Source organism: Heteronotia binoei, chromosome 2 (genome assembly GCF_032191835.1).
Source record: "Heteronotia binoei isolate CCM8104 ecotype False Entrance Well chromosome 2, APGP_CSIRO_Hbin_v1, whole genome shotgun sequence".
NCBI lineage: Eukaryota > Metazoa > Chordata > Lepidosauria > Squamata > Gekkonidae > Heteronotia > Heteronotia binoei.
The window spans coordinates 133886306-133913986 of NC_083224.1; the positions used below are offsets into that span (position 1 = coordinate 133886306).

A 27681-nucleotide genomic window follows, 5' to 3' on the forward strand; every position below is an offset into this window, starting at 1 on the left:
GAAAGCCTTGCCACAAATTTTGTTAGTTGTCAAGGCGCTATTGAACTCTTGCTCCCCCTTCCACTAATAAAGAATGAACGCTGTGGTCAGGTTTCTTTCCCCCTCCTCATCTGTTAAAACTGGAAAGGGAGATCTCTCCAAGTGCCATGGGATGGATCTCTCCCCGCCACCCCCCGGCATGCTCTCTCTTTCCGGCATGCTCTCTCTGGCTTTCTTTCCCCCCTCCCATCCTCTCTCTCTGAAAAAATATACAGGCACACAAAAGCTTATACCTGGAATAAAACATTGCTGCTCTTCTTAAAAGTGCTATGGGACACTCACTCTCTCTCTCTCCCTCTCTGAAGAAGTATGCAAGCACACAAAAGCTTACACCTGGGATAAAATGTTGCTGGTCTTCTTTAAAATGCTATGGGGCTCTTTCTCTAGCTTTTTCCTTTCCTCTCCCTCCCCAGATCTAGATCTAGAGACTTCACACTAAGAACTCACATTTAACCTGCACTCTATAACAAGACCCACTTTTAATTTTTAATTGCAAAGTCCCCCTGTTTAAAAAACAAAAACATTGTTAATGCAACTGACACTGAGCACAACCTAATTTTGGCTCTCAACTCTCTGGCTGAAGAACAATGTCCTAGGACCAAGGGTGTCAAACATGCAATTTGGAGGCCAAATCAGGCCCTCAGAGGGCTCCATCAGGCCTCAGAGCAACTAGCCGTCATCTGCTTCCTTCTCCCTATATCTTGCTTCCTTCTGCATAACAGCTTGCTTTGCAAGGCTTGCTCTATTGCACAGCAGCTATAGAGCAAACTCTTTATTTTCTTCATTGGCTGAAGCTCCTCCCTTGGGAAGGAAAGCGGGGAGGGAGAGCTTGCTTTGCCAGATTTCTCAATTGCACAGCAGAGCTACTGAATCAAGCCTCTCTTCCTTCTACTGGCTGAGGCATCTTCCCCAGTCCCCTGAGGAAGGAAGGAAAGAGCCAGAGCTTCCCTTGCCCAGTTCCTTAGATTCCATGGGAGAAATACAAAGAAAGGATCTTTAAAACCAATGAGTGCTAACATTTTAAGCATGTTTTAAGTTGGGTTTTTGGGTTTTTAAAAAACTGTGTTTGTCTGTGTCCTTTATAAAGTTTTTATCTCTGCTACCTAATCTTAAATAGGTACACACATGGCCCGGCCAGCATGGCTTGGCCCAATCCAACATGGCCCCGGCCCAATGAGGTCTCATTTATGTCAGATCCGACCCTCATAACAAATAAGTTCGACACCCCTGTTCTAGATACTTTCTTAATAAATAACAGGCCTCTCAAAACATTGGTATGAATGAGGAGGTCCTATCTAGAGAGTGTTCATGGAATGTCAGTTTATGTCATCACATTAATAATACGCTGCTCACCTGCACAACATTTGTAGGTAAACAAATTCTAATTAACACTTGTCCATAAAAGTATGCATATTATGAAATTCTTTCAAAGTTCTATCATGTCATTGCAAGTAGCCAAGTCTGACATACCAGTTACATCCAAAGTAAATAAAGGTTATTTACTTTGTTATTTTGTTCTTTTCATGCATATGAAAATAACTTAAAATTTAGTTCTGCTAAACTTGCAGAAAACTGTAATTAGAGCTAAGCATACTGTTCAGATTTATGGCCAGTGAAATTCCTATGTACCCTAGATTTTTGTTCAAGCATGAATAATCATCATTGCCACTTATAGCATTTGACATTTAACACAAAGCCTCACCTGAGACATATGCTCCATAGATTAAGTTTGACCTTTCATCTGAAGACAAGAAACACTGCACCCACTCTGGAGTATTTGGACTGAATTTAAAAGATTATTAATATAGCCCAGTTGGCCATTAAGTGAATTGCAGGCCAATTGATCCAGATCTTTTAAAGACACGAACAGTGCCTATAGAGACAGCAACCCATCTTTAGCATAAATGCTAATGATTCTGATATTAGTCTGGCTAACTATGCTTTCATGCCCTTGGTCATAAGCACAGTTAACACTTCCCCTATGAATACAGACAACACAACTTTAAAAGAGCTACAGAAGTTGACTACTAAACTGGGTGCAATTTAAATGGTTCTTCTGCTCCAGTGTTTGTAGCAATTATCTATTCAAGTCAAAAGGACCACCACAAATTCCATGCTCAATGCTCTGAATTGGAACTTGTGAATTAGATATGCCAAAATAAGCTCACAAGGCAAACTCTAACTGCTACAAGTCTATTTTTATTACTATTAATGCTGTGCTATCTATGCCTTGCAGAATTTTATATGCAACACAGGCAAATCTCTCAAAGAGCTTATATTCAAAAACAGATAATGCAGGAAAATGAGATAAGAAAGGAAAGGCAGGCTAGAAAGAGGAAATATAGTCAAATGTTATTATGTACAGCTGTATTTATGTAGTGGTTTGGACTTACTAGTTTTAGAATGAAAAATGAGTAGCTCCTTTCAAAATCTGTAAACAGCTATCATTTTTCACATTATGTTGAAAGCTGAGGAAGAAGAAGAAGAATTGCAGATTTATACCCCGCCTTCTCCCTGAATCAGAGACTCAGAGCGGCTTACAATCTCCTATAACTTCTCCTGCCACAACAGACACCCTGTGAGGTGGGTGGGGCTGAGAGGGCTCTCACAGCAGCTGCCCTTTCAAGGACAACCTCTGCCAGAGCTATGGCTGACCCAAGGCCATTCCAGCAGCTGCAAGTGGAGGAGTAGGGAATCAAACCCAGTTCTCCCAGATAAGAGTCCACGCACTTAACCACTATACCAAACAGGCGTGCCTGTTATATAGAACTGGTATATAGAACTGCACAGAGAACAAATCCTTTAAATTAATCCACAAATCACTTTGTTTCTATCAGTAATACCATTGGTTCCATTACCCTCTCCTGATTTTGCTTATAGTTGTACCTAGCTAGAACCATAGTGACAATCTAACTCAACCTTCAGGACAGGTTTTAACATCTGGACTGTCATTCAGAAGCTGATAGAAATACTTTGGAATAGTGATGGCTCAGCTTAGCAACCACCACTCAGCACATGGTTCTCCACAGATGGAGAATTACAGTAAGGGTGATCTACATAATATGGCCATCATGTGGTTCTGCATCTGTGCAGAAGTGTTTCCAAGAGCTGCAATGCACCAGAGTGTAAGCACTACAGATGGGCTAGTAACCTGTACCAATTGCCCACCTGAAAAACTACAAAAATGTAACTTCTGATTATTAAGTTACCAGCTTATCCCATCGTTTGTCAGAAGGCTCTCCAATCAGATAACTTGGATACTGCTACAGTAACCAGAACTAGACAAGGTGAGAGGGGTCAGCTATCACAAGGTGTTTCTCCATGCCAAGGCAAATAAGGTGGTTGCTACCATCAAGAAGAAATTAGTGGCATGGGTAACCCAGGAAAACTCCATGGGTTATATGATGACTGACAGTAGCACAGATATTAGGACAACAGCACAGGCTGTGGGCCTGATGCACATCTATTCTGTGACCCAGGTCTTTCACCTAGTGGTAAGGAATGACCTCAATTTGGTTTCTGCACAGAATCCCAGACTGGATGCTGTGGCCCTTGATTTCTAGGGCTCCAGAATATTACAAGTCACTTCTTACACAATGTGAAGGTGATCCACTTGCTGTGCCAGAAGCAGACACATGGATATGCCAGAGCACTGCCTTTTAAGAATGTCAGCACTCAGCAGAACTCCACTGATGCCATGCTAGGCAGTCTGGTGAGGCAAAGAGCACCTTGAACAAGGTTACTTCAGAGACTCTTCAGCGGAGAGACTGTTCAGAATGCTACCGGAAGAGCACTGTGCTCAGGGAACAAGAATTTACTGGTGGTCCTTGGCCCGAGAGAGATCTGGCTGCCCTCAACTAGCGCCAGGGCTCTTTTGGCCCTGGCCACCACCTGGTGGAACTCTCTGCTGAAGAACATGCATGCCCTGAAGGATCTACTATCTTTCTGCAGGACATGTAAGGCAGAAATGTTCCACAAGGCATTTAGTTGAAGACAGTGAAAGGACAGCGTACAGTCTGGCACTCTCACTCTCCACCACCACCTGGAAACCCCCAAGGGATTCAGAAATTGTAACTTTTTTGCTACCTTATAAATAGGATCTTTGCATCTAGATTGGTTTTAATGTAGGTTTTAATGTAAATGATTTATTATTTATACACTATTGTAGAATGGATTAGACTGAACCCTGCTTGCAGGGAAGGCTGGTTAAAAAAATTAATGAAATAAATATATAATGAGTGGCTGACTTTCTCCCAGGCAGTGGATGTCCCTTTCAAGAGCTCTCCAACACACTCTCATTTGACCTGGCAAACCTGGGTCTCATTATTCCCTTGACCCACACACTTCCAGGAAAGATGGCTGACTTTCTGGACCCAGGTACAGGCTGTGCAGACATTGTTATAGCAGTGCATGTACTGGTACGGAGGCTTTAAAAGGGCATCAAGTTCTGCCTGGAACCACTCACCAAGAAAACTGTCTATATGTTGGGGACTGTGGAGAAACACCATCTTAGTTAATGGTGGTGCTTGGTTGGGAAGGAACATGAAACTGCTAAGGCAGGCTTTGCGGCCTAGCCTTCCCTTCACTCCCGCCTCCCTTCCGGAGTTAAACCATCAACTCTAGGGGGAAAGCCTCCTAGAGGGGCAGGAAGTTCTTTTGTTTTATTGGAGTGAGGTGGGAAAAGGTCAGTTCTCGGCTGGCCCTCAAGGAGAGAGGTTGTCAGTCTGTGGCCTCCTGACTGCGGGAGAGGCCTTCTCAAGAGGGAGAGGACTCCAGGCAGTCAGACCGAGTAAGTCATCCACAAGGCAGGGCAAGTTTAGACCAGGGACGGGAGGATGCGTTTAAATCCACCTTTTATTTGTCATTCTGGTTGCTGTGCGGGTGCTGTGCTAAACTGTTACATGCAACTGCTTTTGTTTTTGTTTTTGTTTTTTCTTTTCTTTTTCTCTTCTAATTAAATATTTTTACTGTTTTGAATGCTGGCAGTCAAACTTTGTACCACATAGATCCCCAACCGCTTTAGACCACACTGCTTTATGAAGGGGGCCCCAGGGGAAGGGGGAAGGCATGTAGTTGGATAAGGTGCCAATCCTCCAGGGGTTCCCCGAAGAAGTGCTGTGGTCTCTGTGATACCCAAGTACAGGGTGGTAGAGGACCTTGAGGCCTAGCCTCAGAGCTGGAGAGAGGGATTGGGAGTCCTGTTCCTCTCAATCCGAACCCCTAGACTGAGCAGGTGGTGGCAGCGAGCCCAAGTGGCCGGGGGGGAAATAGCTCCCTCCAAAAAGGGGAACAGGGACTGCTAGGCAAACCAGGGCCGTTCCATCACAGGGACCATGTGAAATCCATACATCAACAGCAGCCTTCTGAGTGTGCCAGTAAACTCATTCACTGGAGAGATGAGTGGATGCAGCATTTGCAGACCAAGAGGAAAGAAAAGGGGAGGCAGCAGTTCTGCAGCTCCCTCAGCTTGTTGCTCTTGTTTTTGCCACCTTATAAACTGTCATTGTTGTTGTCATCATCTAATACCCCATCCCGCTGTTATTCAGGATGGGGTGATTAGTAAACAATATACATCAGTAGTAAACATCTGCAGTAAACAATAGACATCAGCTCTGGGCAATATACATCAGTAGTATGGAAATACATAAATTTAAAACCAATAAAAATTCAAGCTAAAATATCTTACATCTTACAAACCCCCGATGGCACTCTATGAGGCACACATTTCTAAGCCCTATGAGTCATGTGCCAGTGATCCACTGAGCTACCAGGCCAGGAAAGAGATGGTATGGCTGAACCTCTCTCATGTGGCTCAAAGGCTCCTCAAACTCTCTTTGACAAGTGTGCAGAGTGATCACATTTTTCTCAACGTGATCAGCTTGCACTACTCACATCTGCTCCACTGGAGTGTTGAGCAATTACTCTTTCTAAAAGGTCAACTTGCCCCTCTTCAATTCAGAAGTACAAAGAAAAGGCAGGAAAGTTATCCACTTTGACTGGTATTATATAAAATCCACATTCCAAAATGTATTCAAAAAAACTATTAAACGGACGTTCAACTAAACCCTGGTGGCCACGCAACTTAGGAATTATGTTGGTGGGATCCAGCACCTCTCAGAATGATGCTTTGCAGAAAATAAATACAGTACATCGATTTAGATTCATTGACAAACTCCAGCGAATCTTAAATATTCCACTCAATCCACAGGAGAATACTAGACACTGACTCCCAATTAATAATTGCCAGAGTAAAGGGCAAATGCTCACCCCACTCCTTGGGCCTTCCCTCTTCCCAAATTTGTATGGCTCAGTACTTCCTAAATTTAATAAACTCACACCAACACTGAGTTTTTATGCTGGCCAGACTCAACGTATTTCCTTCATCCATGGTCTCTGGTAGGTATAAGAGTATCCCTTAAGAACACAGATGGTGCAGATGCAGAAGAGAACCTGATTCTATACAGCACATTTTATTAGACTGCCTGTTACTTACCTCCCACTGATGCCACTTGATCAAGTCCCTTCTTCTAACCCATGATTTGATGACAAACAAATGGACAGAGTTTTTGTTGGCTGACAAATGTCCCTCAATTACTGAGCAGGTTGTGGAGTTTTTGGCCCTAGCAGTGATTGACAAAGAAATTAAAAATGGAGCCAGATAGAGGAACACCCTGTTCCACTTTTCTTAGTTAAGTTTTGTTTGTAATCATGTATCCCTATGTTGCCTGTGCTGGCAAATTACTGTGGTCAGTCCTACTGTGAAGTTTCTTCAGATCTTGCAGGGGTGGTCAACGGTAACTCTCCAGATGTTTTTTGCCTACAACTCCCATCAGCCGCAGCCATCAGCCATGCTGGCTGGGGCTGATGGGAGTTGTAGGCAAAAAACATCTGGAGAGCTACCATTGGCCACCCCTGAAATCTTGTATTTTTTTTCTGTTAAGCCAATAAAGGTTATGTCTGTCTGTCAGTGCCACAATGCTGTTCTTCCTACTCTCATGAAGAACAAAACATACAAATCTAATTGGAACAAGAGATGTTAGTGAAGTAGAAAAGTATGTCAATTAAAACAAGCAGAACCCACAAACATGCAACCATGCTGCTGTGGCTCTTCTTTACAGGCGTGAGAGGGAACAGGAGTGGCTGTAATGAAGGGCATCTGCAGCTCCTGAGGCTCCCCTGTCAGTCAGAATAGGCTGCAGAGAGAGGAAACACAAGTGCTCAAAACTCCTTCTCACACTTTTTGAGGCCTTCTCAGGAAAGTGACATGAGTGCATGTGTGTCTGCATCAGTATCTTACCAGGTCTGGCTGGCTGCCTAAGTATCAACTTGTCAGGTTGGTTTGGCTTGGATTCTCTGGTTTGACATTGGTTCTCTGTTCGGCTTGCCACATTGGCCATAGTTTCTGTTTGGCTTTTATGGTTTGATGTTAGTTTTGTTTGGTTTGCAACAGTGTCCCTTGCTACTGGCTTCTTTCCCCAGTAGAAAAAATGGAATTTCCCCCCATGTAATAACGACATGTAAAATGGCTGGAAGCACCTTGTTCTCAGGTCTGTAGAACTAGACTCAAAAGTGGAGGGGGAAAATCAGTTGGACACACAATACTAGGTCCTCTGCACCTTTGGTATCATTTGCTTGAAAACAGTCAATCTAGGAACCCTCCCATCATAAAAAAAAGAATCCCCCAATAAGAGAAAATGACCCCAAAATACTTGAAATCCAAAATTGTATTGATGATCTGAATAATCCATAAAACTGGTATGGAAACCTTACCAAAATCTGAATCCCCAAAATCTGAATAATCCAGAAAACTGGTATGGAAACCTTACCAAAATCTGAATCCCAAAATATCAAATTTTCAAGTGCACATCTCTTTAAACTGAGCACTGATAATTTCAGTGGCCTGATTTTTTATTGCTAGAAGGGAAGCCCTTGGGCAGGGATGGCCAAACTGCAGCTCAAGAGCCACATCTGGCTCTTTCATACATGTATGGCTCTCCATCTGCCAGCTAGGAGAAGGCTTTTTTCTGTTTAAATCACTTCTCCAAGCCAAACCAGCCGACAGCTTGGAGAATGCATTTAAAGTTGCTTTCTTTCCACCTCTTCTTTCCCCATCTATTTCCCTCCCTCCCTGCATGTCTCAAACATCTGATGTCCATGTCTTCTGGCTGTCAGACATCTGATGTTCTATATGGCTCTTCTGTTAAGCAAGTTTGGCCACCCCTGCCCTAGAGTTTTATTCATGGAATTAAAGATATTTCCTAGCTTGATATTCAGACTAGGAAGAAGTCATCTTTTGTGGTTCCTATTTATTAAATTCAATACAGAGAAAATGGAGCTCACAAATTTGTGTAAATTTTAATAAGTGATGAAAGTTTCCATGTATAGATTAATCTATACATTGTTTGCAAAACCTAAAAAACAATAATCACAATATGATGTGGATGTTTTTAAGAGGTGCTTTGCTACAAAATCAGACTTTCCTTCCTGTCCCTAATGGATGAGGAAGAGATTGAAATCTAAAATGGAAGAAATTTCTGACCATCTGGAATGTAATCCTTTAGGCACTCAAAAAGCAGAGCGTAAGCTTTTCCACAGTTCTGAGACAGGCAAAGATTGAGAGCACTTGCATATAGTTTAATGGCAAAGAGAAAAATATTAAGGTTGCCTGCACCCTGCAGCTCTCTAGAATTTATGACTATGTGCTCAGCTCCATTTTCTTTTGGCATAATGGCATAGCATAACACACTGTTGATTGCTAAAAAGCCACGGACTGCAAAAAGAAATGGAACTCCACCATCTTGCTGTTTTGCTTTCACTTTATAGTGTATATGTTCTTCTCAAGACGATGAGCAGCTCCAGTTAGAAAGACATGGTTGGTACCTGCCATAACCAAAGATATGCATAGACTGCATACTGGCAACCAAATGACTTAACCTGGCCATCAGCATCCTTTTTTAATATGCACTTCTGCTGCTTTCTAAGAGCCTTTTGAACAAATCTGCAGCTGATGTTCATAAATGAAGAGGGAACTTTGCCAAGACCTTAGGCTGGGGAGGATGGGATCAAAAGGATATTTGCCTAAAACTTGCCCTGTTTAGGAAGGAATCTTGATCCTCAGTTCTGACTCAAAAGAATGGCCCCTGTTTAAACCTAGTTGCTGACAAAGTCTTTATAACTCATTTTTGCAACTGCAAGTTGTGATACATGTGATCAATGCTCCCTCTAAGCTGTGGAGTCCTGTGAGCAAAAAATTCTACTTTGTGAGCTACTGGCATTAAAGTTCTTAAAAACAAAAATGTGTGGGCTGGAGACTTAAAAACTGTGAGTTAGCTTACACTAACTCAGTTTAGAGGGAACACTGCATGTGTTATCACTGTCTTTTGAGAGCCAGTTTGGTGTAGTTTGAGAGCCACTGTCTTTTGAGAGCCAGTGTGGTGTAGCTAGAAGCATGGTCTCTAATCTGGGAGAATTGTGTTTGATTCCCCACTCCTCCACATGCATTTGCTGGTGTGACCTTGAGTCACTCACAAGCTTCAAAGCTGTTCTCTCAAGAGCAGTTCTTGAAAGAGTTCTCTCAGCTCCACCTATCTCACAAGGTGTCTGTCATGGGGAGGGGAAGGGAAAGGAGATTGTAAGCCACTCTGAGACTCCAAGTGAAGGGTGGGGTATAAATCCAATCTCCTCTTCTTCTCTTCCTTCAAGTGAATGCTTTAGATGATCATTTCATTCATTTTTGTTTGAGGAGCTGCAAATGTAAAGGCCTTAATTATAGCTGCAGCCCAGTATCTTGCAGTCCTTATTTAGTATGTGGACAATATATCATGTAACAATTTTAGTGCACAAACATAAATTAACTCTCATGCAAGAAACATTGGTACCTGTACAGCCTTATGAGTTCGGCTCTATGAAATAAGAATATAAGAACATGAGAAGCCATGTTGGATCAGGCCAACGGCCCATCAAGTCCAACACTCTGTGTCACACAGTGGCAAAAAATTTTATATACACACATACACTGTGGCTAATAGCCACTGATGGACCTGTGCTCCATATTTCCCCTTGAATATAAAGAATTACCATATAGGAAGTAGCCTCATTTCACAACTGCAACTGCAAAAGGTGGAGCTCTAAATTTTGGTAGATAAGTGGGTTCTGTCTAATAAATAAGAAAAAAGCACAAGAATGAAAAAGTAGGTATCAAGAGGCAAAAAAAAAAAAATCCTACAGGACTACAAAGTCTAACATATAAGGACATAATGAATGACCAGAGTGCACAGGAATCTTTATTTTGGTATATTAAATTTGATATATGAAATACAGACAATGTAACAAAGGAACGAGAGAGAAGATGGCTGTCTGTAACTGTCAAAACCCCAAGCCTTCTGGCTCCTGAGTAAGGCCTTAGACAGTATAAATGGATTGGATCCCTGCCTGGCTATACTTCACATTGCCCCTTCCCAGGCCTTGAATTCAGCAGGAGCTCACAGGAGCACAGCTCCCAAATCTTTTCTGATGCCACCCCCTCATCCCTACCTTGTCCACTGAATAGTAGTTGCAGCTACATAACAATCCCTGGATGAGTTCCACCACCTATTTTTCTACAAAACAACTCCTGCCCCTTCCTACTGGGCAGGGCCGGCGCATGGGAGTAGGCCAAGTACGCAGCCACCTGGGGTGCCACTTGACCTAGGGGTACCATGAGACGCCCCCTTTCCCAGTGCCTGCCGCCTTCCTGCTCCTGTCCACCTCTCTACGCTCGCCACAGCCACCTCCCCGCACCCACCTTCCCTCGCCTGCCACCGCTTACCTCCTCCCCCACCGCCACCACCTCCCCTCCCCCGTTGCCGCCTCCCTGTGCCTGCCACCGCACGCCTAGGCCCCAAGAGGAGACTGGCATGCAAATGGGGCCAAATCCGGCCTTGTTTCACCTCCTCACGCTGCGTAGAGGCAGAACAGGGTCCGGCGTTTGTTCGCCAGGTTCCCTGAGAGGAGCCTGGTGTGCAAACGGGGCCAAATCTGGCCCCATTTCACCTCCTCGCACTGTGGGGAGGCGGAGCAGGATCGGACGTTTGCTCGCCAGGTTCCCCGAAAGGAGCCCGGCATGCAAACAGGGCCAGATCCAGCCCCGTTTCGCCTCCTCGCGGTGCGAAGAGGCGGAGCACGGGCAGGCGTTTGCTCGCCGGATTCCTCGAGAGGAGCCCAGCGTGCAAACAGATCCCAGTGGCTTTAAAAAAAACTACACTCTTTGGAGGCTTCCAAGGAAGCCTCCAAAGAGTGTAGTGGAGGAGAAAAGTGGCCTCATGATGATGTCACATAGTGATGTCATTGTGGCACGTGCACACAAAAAAAGGGGGGAGCTGGGAGGGTGGGGGGCGCAGAACCCTTAGCGCTGGCCCTGCTACTTAAGATTTGATCCACCCAACTTATCAGTCTATTTACCTAATGACCCACAACCACAGATGTTTCATCATCCTCAACCAAGAATCACTAGGTTAACCTCACCCGGCCAGTGCCATGTCACTTGCAAGCTGGCTGTCTTTACATGTAGCCAGGTCATCTGTTTTGAAGGGAAGTTATGCATATACTGAGGCACTTTCAATTTAAGAGTCAGTTCTGTGGCATGTATATGTGAACTCATTTCAGAACTTAAGCTGCTACGTGGTATTTATTTCTTTTTTAGTCTCCCTTGTAAATGGATAGACATGTTATGCTAGTGCTCATATGTGAAACTCTGAATTGGGTCTTAAATGTGTGTACAAAAATGTTAATGTCCATTAGAGTTACTGCACTACAATACAATTAGAGACAATGAAAAAATCAACCAAAGCCCATACTTTGCTTTTTCTAGAATGCTCCATTTATTTGCCTGTACCTGCTTTCTCTCTTTTGTTCACCAAGCAATGAATGACTACTCCAAATTCCATAATAATTAATGGCACAACATCTACATGAAAATCTTGTGTGTGGAATTTTTAATATGGTATAGTAACTTTACCAGGCTTATACAGTTTCATCAGCTAGACTAATAAGCTTCCAGACAGAGTTAATTGAGTATTTCTCTAGTGAGCTGGGTGCATACATAACTACACTGATAAATCTTAGGTGCAAAATTGTGTAATCAGATACTTTTGTCTTATTCACATATATAGAGACCCACTTCACCAAGAAAAAAGGTAACAGCTGACTACAAACAAAAAAAACCCTATCACATTATTCCAAATATGTTTGAGGATAACTCATTTTCAAGGCATCATCTTTGAGCGGTGGTTTAAGATAAGCAGATTCCAACTGCCTTGGTTTATTTGTAAAGTTTATATCGCCTGAGAAGGTGCAAGAATAAAAGGACATTTTCCGTACACAGCTGTCACCTTAGTTTTCCTTGCATACTTTTTTCAGCCAGCTGGTATCTCCTCTTGTGCCTCATTTTCCCTGAAATAGTAGAGTTATGGGCACCTAACACTTCTCACAACGCTAGAACTATATGCAGGTGCCAAATGAACAGATGCAGAGCCAGTTCACACAACCATTAGGATTATGGCCAATGCTTGAAACTGTATCAGCTCTACAGTTACATGGTTCCAATGTATATTTCAGAAGAGAACAAAACAGATACATTGATACTGTGATTGATTGTATTAGTACATCTCTTAACTATACACACTTTCAAAGATGAAAAATGATTTTCTGCTAAATATCATGACACAAGATTTATGTAACTTTAAAAACTTCCTTACTACTGAAGAAAGTTGTTCAAATAATCCACATCACTTCATGGCCTGGAGTGTACAGGCTGTTTGATGGGGAGCTGGTAAATGGCTGTCCCTGCATTCCACAAGATGGTATTTCACCACTTCCTTCTAATGAGATAATTTTCTAATATTACAAGAAGAAAGAGGTAACAAAAGCAGAGAGCCCTATGCAAGAATACAGAGAAACCCTGGTTAACAGTGATTGCTGAATGCGTCATTTGGAAACAAAAGTATTCCTCAGCACCTCCTTCTTAAGGAAGAGCAGGTCTGTTACTTTGACAAGCAGCACCAGTTTCAATGAGTATATATATCAATTTTCCTTAAAAAAATAAAAAACTATCTTTTTTAATTTTTATTTTAACAACTGTGTCTTTGATTATTTTCAGATTGGCCACTATTGTTTTTTCTTCACTATGTACTACAACACCATCATATACGTAAATGATACTTTTCTAAATTAAGAAGAGTAGCAGTTATCTACAATATAAAAATGTATGCAATGCCTTTTTAAAGCTCTTGAGGGTACTCTCTATCATTCTTATCCATTCATTTCCCATGACATTTTGCTATGCAAATTCTGTTCCACAGTATTAAATTTTGCAATTGTATTTGTTCTATTGATAAAATTGTTGCTCCCTACTGAATTTATCTCAATTTGCCATTAACACGTGCGGTGCTTTTTTCAGCAGTTTTGTAAAGCCAATTAGCTGCTAATCAGGTGAACAGAAAAGACATTCTATAACAGATTACAAGAAAGTCAAGCAATATTGCCAATGCTTAATACATGCAAATTCTTAAAAACAATTTTTTCTGAACAAACATTTACAGCATAGTTCTCAAATACTGGGTTACCAAAAGTTTCATGGTATTTAACCAAATTTGCTCCAGGAAAAAGAAAGCATAATGAAAGAAATCATAATTATGAAAAAGATGGGAAAATGAAAAATACAGAAGACAAAAAGGACTATAATATCACAACAGCAGTTCACAGGAAATATCTCAAATTTAATCACTGAAGGGGTAACGGATGACCATACCCTTAGCAACCAGTGTCAGCGACAGCTACAGAGCTGCTAAAGCCATATCACCATAAAGATGGCTAGCAGAACCAAGTGCAAGAAATGTCTGATAATGGCAACAGTCCAGCTTCACAGAAGTTAAAATACAATTAAACAATGGGGTGTATTGGCTGAGGGCCAAAAGAAATTCATTTGTATGAGAAACCCATAACCACTATTTTTAAATATACTTAGATTTATTTATTTGCTTCTTAAAATATTTATATCCCACCTTTCCTCATGGTTCAAGGCGGCTTACAATAATAGTTAAAACATCCCCAGCTAAAACCAAAGATAAAATAACAAGTCCCCAAACCCCCCACTTAAAAAATGTCTGCCAGAGATTTTGAGGGGTTCTGAGGGGTAAACAGGCAGATCTGGCAGTGCCTCCTGAAGATCTCCAAGGAAGCAGCGCCTCTTTCCTCTTTAGAGCCCACTCCACAGAGGTGGAGCCATTATCAAAAAGACCAGGCTCTGGTTGATGCCAGATGAGTCATCCCAAGAGGTAGAATAGCCAAAAGATGGCTGCCTGATTACTGTAGTTGGCACAAAGGGACATGGAAGGAGATGGTCCTTCAAATATGTTAGTCCCAAATTGTAATGGACTTCAAAGGTCATAACCACCAGCACCTTGAATTGAACTCAGAAACAGACTGGCAGCCAATGTAGTGGTTTCCAAATGGCCAACATGTGTTTCCAGTGGGCAGCCTCTGACAGCAGTGACTGCTACATTCTGGACCAGTTGTAGTTTCTGGGTTGTCTTTGAGGGAATCCCCACACAGATTATGTTGCAGTAATCCATGGATCAGCATGGTCAGAATCAGCTGAGTCTAAAGAATGAGAAAGTTGGTGGATCAGATGCAGCTGATAGAAGGCAGTCCTGACCACCATGACAACCCACTTTTCAAACAGCAAGGCAGCATCCATGAACACCACAAGTTGTTAACCTGCTCCAAAAAAGCCAATGTTACCCCATCTAAGACTATTCACTTTCCATAAAATATCAGCCTTCCCACTAGCATTACCCTCTTGACTTGTCTGCATTTAGCTTCAGTTTGTTATGCCTTAGCCACCTGACCACAGCCTGAAAGTACCAGTGCAGAACCAAGAAATTTGGATAATGAATTACAGAGCTAGGTGTCATATTTCAGTGGCCTCATATACATATTAAAGAGAATGTGTGAGAGAATAGAACTTGGAGGCACACCACAAAATAAATGCCACCCAGCTGATTATGCACCTCAGGAGGAAACTCTTTGTGTCCGGTCAAAGAGTGAAACTACCAAAGGGCTATGCCCTTAATACCAACTCCACATTCAAGTCAGTGGATAAGAATAGAGTGGGCAACTGAATCAAAGGATGCTGAAAGATCCAACAGGGAAGACAGGGAAGACTGTACCCTACCCAGTTTTAAACAAAGATCAACCACCAATGCAACTAAAGCCATCTCAGTACCAAACCAGGCCTGAAACCAGATTGAAATGGATTAAGTGTATTTCAAGAAAACCACCTTCCTAGAAAAGGTAAAATAGCCTATGAAGGTCTTTTGAGCAGGGGTCTAATAACTGCCACTCAATCAAGGAGGAATTGATAATTTTCAGTAATGTAGGCCCAAAATGGAGCAGGCCATCAGGGGGCTTAGCTTGTTTAATCTCAACTAGATTGAATATTGGGCCTTGCATTCTTTTGATGGCAAACGATTTGATTATTGCCTTCCTCTTAAAGTTGGATGATGTGACAGTTATCCTTTCCTCTGTTTGACTCATTAACCAACTACAGTCATACATTCATTCCTCCATACATTCCTAGTATACAGGTCCAGAGATGGGATCACATGGGTAAAACTGTTGATGACTTGCAAGCCCTTCTCTGGAGAGACCTTTAGTACTAGCAGAGGACTTTAATGCAAAGATTGCCAGAGATGGTTATATGCTTTTATTTAAATTATTAGGCTCTGATAATGATGAATTTCTTAGCCCTGCCTGGCATAATAGAAAATCTAAGAAGGGTGTAATAAACAGAGGTAGTTTAGAGCTAGCTAAATTTGCAGTTCAGAGAAACTTTACCCCTCTGAATGGCTACTATAAGATTGATGGAGCTGGTGACTTCAGTTATGTGAGTCCCAAAAGAACCAGTGTAATAGATTATATCCTGGCGTCACCTGAATATCTCCCCCATTTTAAGTTCCTAAAAGTTGGAGACTTCTTGGGAAGTGATCATTTCCCAGTCTTCGTATCGATAGACCTATCCTTACAACACTATTTTATTCTGGGACAAAGTTTCCCTCTGTCACAAAATCAAAATAAAGTCTGTCAATTTTCACTAATGGCTCCAATATCTTTTCCCAGAAAGATTTTAAAGCCATGATGGGCATGAGTCCAGAGCACAAGTGGCAGTCCTCACACTTTCAAGGACCCTGTCAGCATCCATGGGCAGGATCAATCTAAAACTATTCATAACAAAAGGATGTTTCTGACACCTCAGGTACTGGATCTGCACTCAGCTTGGTCTCTGAGTAAGAATAGATTAGATTTTTATTTGTTTTATTTATTTAGAATAAACCCAGAAGTGGGCTCAGAGCAGCTTAGAACACAAAACCATCAATCAATAAAAACAGTAAAACAATAAATGGCAGCAATAGATAATAACAAAACCCCATGCCTAATTTCAAGCAAGAATAACAGGTACCCCAAGAGACCCCAGTGGCAAAATAATATCCAGAACAGCAAGGGCACTGGATGGGGGCCATGGACAGGGAAGACCAGAATGGTTGAATGTCCACCACCTAGACCAAAGGCCTGGTGGGACCGCTCCATTTTACAGGCCCTGTAGAACTGTAGTAAGTACCACAGAACCCTGATCTTAAGTGAGAGCACATTCCAGTAGGCCAGGGCAAGGCCTGAAAAAGCCCTCGCCCTGGTCAAAGTCAAATTGTCATCCCTCAGGCCAGGGACCACCAGAAGGTGCTGGTCAGAAGAGCATAAAGTTCTCGGGCTCATATGGAGAGAGGCAGGTATGAAGGTCCCAGGTCGCATTTTGTCAGCAAAGAACCTTGCAAAAACATTACAGTTCGGGTAATTTTGCTGTCTTGTTCTATTGCCATTTTGCTTGCCATTTTGCTGTCTTGTTCTATTGCTGATCTGTGCTGAAACACCTGCTATGCTACTGGGAAATCTGGGCCCTCTAACACTGTCTGCCTTTCAAGGCCATCACTATCTGTTAGAGTGTTTTGCTAACAAATATTACAGAATGAGAATGTCTGTTTAGTAACAATTTAGTGTTTTGAACTTATCTCGAGCCACAAAGTTAGGCCCGCATGTAATGGCTAACTGCTTCTATATATTCACCTGCAACCTGCCTTAATTTCATCATTGGCTTTGCCAGTGGTACTATCTTGTCTTGCAATAAACACTAATCCTGATGAAATGGAGAGTTATTATTGAAGATAGTCATAGACCTGACATCAGGGGTGGGGATTTTCATCACCTGCAGGATCAGACTTGGTGTTATCAATTCACAAAACACTTTAAACAACTGAGTTGGATGAGATTCTGTTGACGCAATGGGAGCAGAGAATAAATTCTTCACTGCTATCATTGTCACCTCACAGGCCTGCAAATCAGCTTTACAATATGCTTCTTCCCAAGTCTTCCACAAACACTGCCCTAGTCACCTTCCAGTCTGCTTCGTGTCACCCAGCTCCCTGATAAACCAAGGAGGTAGGGACCTCACAGTGCATGGAAGAGGCTGCCAAAGAGCAGCTCTGTTCATGGCTCCATCATTCCATGTAAGCTACAAGGGCCTCCACAGAGTCATAGGGGAGGCTCCCAAAATCCCACAGAGATGCCTGGAAACCAAATGCAATACAAATTACTGTATAATACAAAATGCTGAGAGTGAACTAACAGGTTCTTTTATTTTAAGAAGATACCCAAATATAGATAACTTGAATGGTGTTTGGAGTTACAAGATAATAAGCCAAAAATTAGCATCTTTATCAAGTGGGACAGTTAGCTGTTGTTGGAAGATTGTAAAAACCTCAACACACACACCAGAGTCTGATTAGGAGCTTCAATGACAGTAATGAAATGAGTCAAACAGGAACCAATTGATGGTGGGAAAGTGCCATCAAGTCACAGCCAATTTATGGCACCCCACAGGATTTTCAAAGCAAGAAAAGAGGTGGTTTGGCATATCCTGTCGATGCAAAGCAGCTCTGTACTTCCTTGGCAGTCCCTCATCTAAGTATTAATCAGGGCTGACCCTACTTAGCTTCAGAGATCTGATGAGATCAGGCTAGCTAGGGACATTTGGTCAGGCAGAAACAGATTACTACATAAGAAACTTTTTTAAAACACCGTTTCCTATACCCCTAGTTTGTTATTTGAATTATTTAGTTCATGATTTTTTACTTCTTCCATTTTCTACACTGTTGGGGAGTTGATTAGATAAATACAAAAATGTTCTATTACTTGGCATAATGTACACTGCTACACTTCAGGCTATTTCTTCCAGAAAGCCTGAAAAAAGGATCAACTGAATTTTCTGCTTGGTATAAGCACCATCTACTGGTAAAACAAAGATATCTTTGTCATATAGTTTTTAAAATAAGACTGAAGACATCCAGAAAGTAATTCCTCCTCTTACCAAGTACAACGAATGTACTCTTTAGAACAGGGGTATCAAACATGCAACCCAAGGGCCGGTTCAGGTCCCAGAGGGTCCCTACCAGGCCCGTGAGCATCTCACTGTCATCTGCTTCCTTCTCTCTCTCTCCCTTCCTTCTGCATCACAGCTTGATTTGCCAGGCTTGCTCAACAGCACAGGAGCTACAAAGCAAAGCCTCTGCTTTCTCCATTGGCTGACCAACACATGAAGGAACTTATGTATAAAAGTTCACAATGCCCAGCCATTTCATATTTCCGCAGGTCTTAGTCTCAAAACATTGACCATGAGATTTCTGTAATCAAAAGTAGGATTGCAATTTACAGACACACACCTGAAGAATACCTTAACAGCATACTCAAGATTGCTACAGCACAGTCATTGTCTCCAGATTTTTATGCAATAATTCAGAGCAAGAGGTATCAGTTATCAGAAAGTGTTAAATAAACAAAATATTGCACGAGTGAGCATTTTAAACATTTTTTATTTAAACTATAAAAAAAATCTTTAATTGTGTTTCTGTGTCATTTATAAAGTTTATATCTCCACTACCTGACATTACATTTTATTATACACATGGCCCAGCTTGACAAGGTCTCTTTTATGTCAGATCCAGCCCTCATAACGTTAAGTCATCAAATTTTAACTTGCAGATTCTTTGTGGGACTTTTTATAAGGTACTTTTAAGGTTGTTCTAGATTACTAAAATGTTCTGGTCAAGGACTGTAAGAAACTGAACTGAACAACCCTCATAACAAATGAGTTTGACACCCCTGCTTTACAATATATGGCCAACAAAACCCCACTCTGACTCAAAAAGCCCTATCCTCAACTTCATACACACACAAAATGCTTGATCCAATTTAAGCAGAATTGTATTTTTAAAGGAGTGACACAGTTATAAATTACTTGGTTTGTAGAGATTTGTTCTTGTCCCTCTTTTGTTTTCCAGTCCTCACTTGGATAGCCTGATCTTGTCACATCTCGGAAGCTAAGCATGGATGGCCCTGGATAGTATTTGGATGAGGCACTGCCAAGGAATATCAGGGCTGCTATGCAGAGGCAGGCAACAACCACTTCTGAATGTCTTTTGCCTTCAAAACCTTACAGGGTCAGCTGTGACTTGACTGCCAAAAAAGGGGGAGGGGAGAAAACCCACCCCAACGGCATGATAATTTACTAGATTTCTAGAGATTTGATCTTGTCCCTCAGTTCTATTATGTCTGCTATCCTTGATCTTTTCAAACATAAATGCTTATCCTCTGACTCGCATAATTACCAATTACACATATCTTTAAAAGCCTGCCTCCTCCAATTCTGTTTCCTCTTTCCCTGGCCTAAATTTGGCTACTAAATAGTATTACAGAGATTAATAATACACCACAGCATGACAATTCATATGAATTTTACAGTTACATAAAACTCAAAACACATAAACATAAAGTGCAAGGCAAGTCAGCAAATATTTATGTGATAACATGTTAGCTTTGCCAAGCATCTGGACAAGTATCTTCTTACCACACTGCACTGGTGAACTGCCAGAGTAGAAAGATAGGGAGCACTGGTCAAATCACCTTGGCAAGATGTTGATGCACCTCCTCCCATCCGTTCAGTGTAGAACTTGATAAGTGTAGAACCTTCAGTGGCATCTCCATATTTCTGACTTGGACCCTTAAGTGACACTAATGCCAGCACATCAGCTAATGAACACTTACTGGTTTGGATCACCTAATTAGCAGGAAGATTTGTTTAGGGGCAACATGGTGCAGAAGCAGCTACTATCAGGGACAGGGAAAACACACAGAGAGAAGCTAAGCTTTTGGGGGAACAGGGACACTAGCACTCCCAAAAGCCACTCTTTTGCCATAGATTTGTTTGGCATGGATTGTAAGAAATATTCCGGGAACTACGTAAGTAATTGTAATGTACCGATTTCAATGCAAAACTAAACAGAGCTGCAAAATAAACATTGCAAGGGGATAGTGCACTTGCAGTTAGCCTTGCTATTATCATATGGCATTGTGTGTAGAATAGCCAGGAGATACCAAGACTGTCTGTCAGCCAGCTCTTTCAGCATTATGCACCACTAGGTGGTGAGCTAGATTGGTTTTTAAGGCAAAAAACATTTCAGAGGTGGTTTGCCATTGCCTGCCTCTGTGTCACAACTCTGGTATTCCTTGGAGGTTGCCCTTCCAAATACTAGGCAAGGCTGACCTTGCTTAGATTCCAAGATCCTACAAGATCAGGCTAACCTGGGCTATCCAGGTCAGGATGCAGTTAGCCTTCCTACCAATTAATGGATGGGAGATCAATATTTTTATTTTATTTATTTAGTTTATACCCTGCCCTCCCCACTGAAGCACTTCCAAAGCAAACTCAAACACAAACTCCCGTGCCTCTCCTTTTTCTCCTACACCCTGAACAAGGGTGAAAATTTCTCACTTAGCTGCCTGTTATGCCTTTACACCTTCCCCGTTTTTCCTCAGGAGGAAAGATAGTATGAATATGGTTAGTTATCCTGAACATGGTACCCATTACTTCATATTCTCCAGAACAAAGTACTAAGCAGAGAGTATTCTGGGTCAGGATAATGCTCAAATTAACCACAACTTCCAGACATCCTGGTAGAGAAAAGCAGCTTAAGAAGTTAGTGCATTCTCAGCTCTAATCTGTGAACCTATTTCTTATTGCCTGGCTTCCATACATTTAAAGTTTTGCCAATCTGGCAAACTAGCAATGAAGACTAAGGCGTTCTAATTTCTACTCATATACAGAAGACTTAAGTCTTTGCTAGATAGTTACTTTATCGGAAGGCCCTCTCTGTTGCCTGTTCAAAATTCTGTATAAATGTATTTTAATTTACTGTAGACCAGGAAGAAACAATAACAATTTGGGGAAACTTAACTAAAATATTTTTCCCCATATACCTCTTTAAGAATATAAAATGAAAAAAGAAACATCATAAAAATCAGTCATAGCTTAGCAAAACAGATTCCACAATTCAGATACTTGAGATTCACCACCATCCTGGCACAGAATGTAAGTACATCTTATAAATACCACTGCCAATGAATAGGCCACTCATGCTTGCAGGTGTACTCCTCTATACCTAAAGTCTGATATACAGATATAGGAAATATTGGTACTGAAAACAACCCCCGCCCCCAAAAAATGACTACATCAGCATTTAATTGAGTAAACCTGATTGCTGCCTTTTAACCTAATTCTAGCGCACATGCATAAAGAGAAGGGGTACCAAAAATCCTCCCCTTAAGCAGGACAATGAGGCAAGGTCGCTCAAATGGTGCAGAGAATTCCTTTTTCACACAGGAAAGTTCAAAGACCACCCTCCCTGCAAATACTCTTTCTTGCCTTTTTCTCAGTCTGCACCTGATCCCCCACCCTCATCAATACTCTATGTGGTATGGAAGTCCCTCATAGCATTGAGCTTTGGGTCCTCTTTTTCTTGTAAAATTACTGATGTCATATGACTGCTATCTCATTCTTGCAGACCACTGAGTTGTATGCTGCCTCCTGAGGTTTAAAGACCACTGCACTACAAAATCTGGCTACTGAAAGAATTTGTTCTTTCCAGTGCAACAATCTGAGACAGGCCTCCCTTCGTTTACTATACAGCAAAAGACCATATGTTACTGAAGCAACATACTTTACCACAAAAGGAAACTGCTGCCTAGCTACTGCTATTACAGGAGAATACAGAATTTGTTTGGGGAAACTTGGCCAGAACTTCAATAAAAACCAATTAGAAAGCAAGTAGAGCTCGCAAATACAACTCAAGTATCACTATGGGAATACAAGCTCCGTGCATATTCAAAATTAAATGAGTGAATTATTTTTAAAACATTCACCAGAGCAATATATTAACCTCTTCTCTCAAGAGTTAACCTAGTTTATTATTACCCCATTCATCATACTCATAAATCAGCTGTATTATACTGCATGACATTATACACATACATACCTTAAAGTCGGTTCTTTTGCACAGACACAAATACAGAAACAGTGATGAAAAATTTATGCAAGCAGCCTACATTAATGAACAGCAGTACCCTGCAACACAGTGCCATGCAGAGTGATATGCACTTTCTCCAGCAGTTACAAATTTATGGGATGCAGTAACAAGGTGCAGAAATGCAACATCCCAAGACACAATATTAGCACTTTAATGAGTCAGAAGTTAGAGTTGTAAACAATCCAATAATTGCCTTTAACACAGATTTGCTGGGCTGCCAGATCTGTGTGCCTCTGAGAGAAACTCTGTGCTTATTCTTCCCATGAGGAGCTCAACTACTACTTCAACCTTCTTAGCTACAGCAGTATTGCTTTGGAGGATCAATAACAAAGTCATTAAAATATTAGTAGCCTCTCTTTCTGAGGAGCTCATTCTTGCATTTAGGATTTGCAAAAGGGAACTACTATCACAAAAACCATTTTTTTTAAAAAAAATTGAACTCTTACAGACTCATATTACAAGCAAGCTTAAGGTGAAAATTTGTCAAAGAATTGTGTCTAAAAATTACAGTGACATTTCCACCTCACGGTGTTTGTTTTTTTAAAATCAAAGCAGATGTTTTGGATTTTTCACAGTACTGCTCTTTAAAAGAATATTAATATGTCAACTTGCCTTCTAACATGATGAAAAATTTTTAGGATTTACAAGCTGTATTATGTACAAGCAGAAATGGCTAATTATAGGCAAATCCCATCACATTCTGATGTACCTTTGTTCTAGGAAACTGATACTTTTACTGTTGAAGGTTCTGGCTTATATCGTGTTTAGTATGTACAGAACAGCAGTCTCAGAAAAAAGCTTTTCAACCTGTTTTCCACCACTGCTGTTCCCCTGGAATCCTATCTCCAGATCACAGGCTTCCTAGGAATAGTAATAAAGGCAAGAGGGGAAATTAACAAATGCAGCAAAGCATAGTTAGCACCCAAGGATCTGTCTGTACTTAACTCTTTGGGGGGACTGTTGCTTGCGTTCATTTTTCACAGTTTGAATCTCCACACACCACAGTTTAATTATGATCTGGACCAAGTGTGTGAAAAAAAGAATTTATATAACACAATTTGTAGCCTTCTAAGGAGCTATGGGTGACAGCATGTGATTTACCACACACATACCTGACGGTGTTTACCATTTCATTGTATCTGTTCTGGAGTGGCTACAGGTGGGAGAAAGGAAGAGAAGGTTGTGCCTGGTCAGGTTCCTGAAGAACCTAATGGAGAAAGGCTAATTTGTTAAGGCTGGGCACAATCAGTGGGACAGCAAAGTGGTGGGCCACAGTTTTATCAATACAATAATCTGCAGAACTGCTTATATACATAGTTTCTTTCTACATAAAGATGCAACCACAAGAGATGCTGGAAGAGCCATTGTGCCTCTTCTGTCCCTACCCACAATGAACATTCAGTTGTGATCAGAGATAGCAGTTTTATATATCATTCACATGACAAGCAAGTTTCATATTAATTGCAATGTGAAAAAAAATGTAACTAAAAGGATTGTCATCAGTTGCCACTGTGACAGACCACTTCTAGATCTGCCCTCTGCATATCACAGCCCATTCCTGACTCCCTGCTGCATAAGTGTATCCCTTTGGTATTAACTGGTCTCCCCATCACCTTACCATCATGGTGACTGAGCTGTGTTGATAGATATCAGCCTATATGCTGTTGTTTGGCTTGCGTTTGTGATGTTGTATTGTCTTTGTTTTTATACTATTATGTTTTTATGATGTTTCATTTTTAATCTGTAATAGGTGTCTAAATTTCTGTTGTGAGCCACCCTGAGCCCGCTTGCAGGAAAGGGCAAGATATAAATCTAAAAAATTAAATTAAAAATTAAATCTCTAGTTTCCAATCAATGGGAGGCTGTGAATTTGTCAGACAGAGAGACTGGAGGGGGAATGGAAATACCCGTATAACAGCAAAAATCATCAAATAGGGCTCAGGTAATTACAAGGCAGAGAGGTCTCAAGTGCCTACAGAGAGACAGGATTAGGTTAGGCATCCTGTGTTACGCAGGTTAATGTTACCTCTGAGAAAAAGCCTGTTAGTGTTAGCTTCTGTCTCAGGATTTTCCCTTCAACACCCTCACAAGTCACTATTTCAAGAGCCTGAAATTATTGGGTTTAGTGAACCATTTCAAATAAAAGCTATCCATCTCTCTCAAACAGAAATAGCCTGGTAATTTCGGTAACCTTGAGTGTGCGATACTGTAACCCTTCTACAGCAGAGCTTCATAAAGAGTTACCACATGGGTTCACATCTTTTCTTGCCCACCTCCCCAATCTTGATAAGCTCTTCTAAGGAAATGGGCAACAGAATTAGTCTTCGGTTGCTGAAAGAAGGTGTCACTGTGCTTCACTGTGATTCACTCCAAGAAAGGGGAGAGAGCAGAAACAATCTCAGATACTTTGTGTTCCTCTATGTCCCATTTGGAACTGCCACTTGTTATGCAGCACCATTAATTTTATATTTAGCCTTACTGACCACTTGCAAAAATGCCATAAACTGAAACTATATTGGTCGCTGTTACTGGGGGTGTGACAGATGGGAGAAGCCTGAGGCAGCACCCTGCCATCACAGCCACACAGGACACCAAATTTGGCTATTCTGAAGAGAAAGGTACAAAACATTTAAAAAAAAATACAATACCATGAATCTTCTGTCAAACCATTACAGGAATTAAAAATTTATTCTGTAGCATTTAACTATTTGCAGGTAGTATTATACTGTAAAATACCTGCAACCAAAAACTTGTTTGTTCTCAGTCTTTCCAGCAGATGGCAACACAACACTACAAATAAAATCACATATTTGGTAGGAAATTTCAAAACAGAGGAATCTCTTCCCAGTAAATTTGTTATATACTGTCACATAATCTAAAAGAAAAAGTGAACAAAATGCAGCTGACAGAAGGGACTCTTGGTCACTACAACAACCTACTTTTCAAACAACAAGGTTGGATACCTGAGCACCCGTAAAATGTTACTATTTAAAACCAATGGAATAAAATGTTACTATTTAAAACCAATGGAATAAAATCCCAGATACCCCCAAAGATGCCTGCATATTGGGCCAGATGAAGTTTCCAGGTTGTCTTCCAAGGCAGTCCCACAAACAGTGTTGCAATAGTGTAGCTTCAAGGTTACCATGTCATGAATCAGCCTACCTAGGTCAGCCAAGTCTAGATAAGAAGCTAACCATTACGCTAATTGACATCAGGGAGAAAAGAAAACAGCTTTAGCCATACGTACATGTTCCTCCACCAGAGGAGCTGGAACCAACAAAACACCCAGACTTATTACAGAATCGGGCAAGTATAAATCAACCCCTCCAAGAACAGGCAACAAAATCTCTTACCATCAACCTTGCCAAACAGAAACCTCTGTCTTGCCCAAATTCAGTTTGTTCTCTCTCTCAGTCACTTTAGTATAACTGACACACACTAACAAGCAGCCTCCACTGGAGAAAATCTTAGAAACCACTTGATTTAAAATATTGGAAAGCAAGTGCTTGCGTCCCATCCCTAACTTAACCTAAATTAGGGATGGGACACAAGCACTTGCTTTCCGATATTTTAAATCAAATGGTTTCTAAGGAATGATGATCAGAACATCATTCACATGAACTTGCCAAAAACAGACGTGATATTAATTGATCAAAAACCCAGCAGGAGTTATTTGCTGAACATATTAATTTTCTTTGGACTTAAATGTCAAGGATCAAGAACAACACTGACTGCAAAAGAAGACTGAGATGGTCTAGACAGAGTTAGGCTTTCCAAATCTTGGACTGTTTTTTCCTATTTAGATTTTAAAGAAGCATAGCTAAAAGTCATATATAGACAGGTATCTTATTCCTGATGTCTGAAGAGAACGTACAGATGCACATAGATAGGTCAAGAAGCCAAATTACATTCTTCTACACTGATAGTTTATCCAGGGAAGAATATAATACAATACCTGGTGTCCACCATTTCTACATGAGGATCCAGAGGAACAGTCTCAGTTGTAATCTCTACTTTCCGTACACTTCCAAAGAAGTCAGTTATCAGGACATTTTCAGGATCTCTCTGAAACAGGTCTGTCCGATGGCCAGGAGTAGAGACACACAAACTTTTAGGACACACCTGAAACTTTAAAGGAGACAAACATACATTAGTCCTGACAAGTGTTTGTTCAAATGATATACTAGGAACAGTAAAAGAAAAATTAACAGTTACATCATTAAAATACTTGAATGACTAAGCACAGTGCCTGGAAAGCATGACCTGCATCAAGGCCATGCAAATTATGAACACTCAGTCAAACTACTGACAGTCTACCTTTTGTTTAAGTTTCTGGTTTTGCTACCTGCCTGGAATTACATTGATGGGGGTGATTGTCCAAAGGGTTGAATTAAAATTTGATCTGAATTCTTTAGATCCAAAGATTTTACAGACAAAACATAGTGGAAAACCAGGGTCAGTGTCAACATACACTGAGGTGAGGCAGTTGCCAAGGTCTAGGGTTTCTGGCAGGGGCCCCTGCTACAGAGTCCCCGAGGAAGAACCTGCAAGTGGTATACAATGGTGGCATTCCTATCTATGCTCTTCACCCAGCTCCATCAGGGAAACACTGGGTCAGTGGGAAGGCTGACAAATGGGATGGGGAAGGAAGGAAGGGTGCACTTTTGAAATAGATACAACTTCCATCATGTAAGGCCTAGATTTGATAGTCCTTACAGGCCCAATGACAACAGCTGGAACCATGCAGTTATATATTTAAATTATGTTGTTTTTAATTGAATTTTAATAAATTGTATTTATCTGATGTTTTAAACTTTGAGGCCCTGAGCCCATTTGGGGAGGGTGGAACATAAATTAAAATAATAAATAAATAAAATTAATAATGAAAATGAATGTTAAATTTAGCCCTGTGTCAAGATATTTTACTAGGAATATGTTTTGTATTCATTCTACATATGAACATATGAAGCTGCCTTATACTGAATCAGACCTCGGTCCATCAAAGTCAGTATTGTCTACTCAGACTGGCAGTGGCTCTCCAGGGTCTCAAGCTAAGGTTTTTCACACCTATTTGCCTGGACCCTTTTAATTGGAGATGCCAGGGATTGAACCTGGGACCTTCTGCTTACCAAGC

General features: G+C 41.2%; 1 protein-coding gene across 2 annotated transcripts in view; it reads right to left on the minus strand.

The window, feature by feature from the left end:
- PIGK (phosphatidylinositol glycan anchor biosynthesis class K) overlaps positions 1 to 27681 on the minus strand; it is a 174927-nt gene that overhangs the window by 113614 nt on the left and 33632 nt on the right. For both annotated transcript variants that reach the window (XM_060232043.1, XM_060232044.1), the window contains one exon: positions 26503 to 26675. In XM_060232043.1, coding sequence (XP_060088026.1) covers positions 26503 to 26675 — 173 coding nt within the window. The remainder of the gene's footprint in view (positions 1 to 26502; positions 26676 to 27681) is intronic.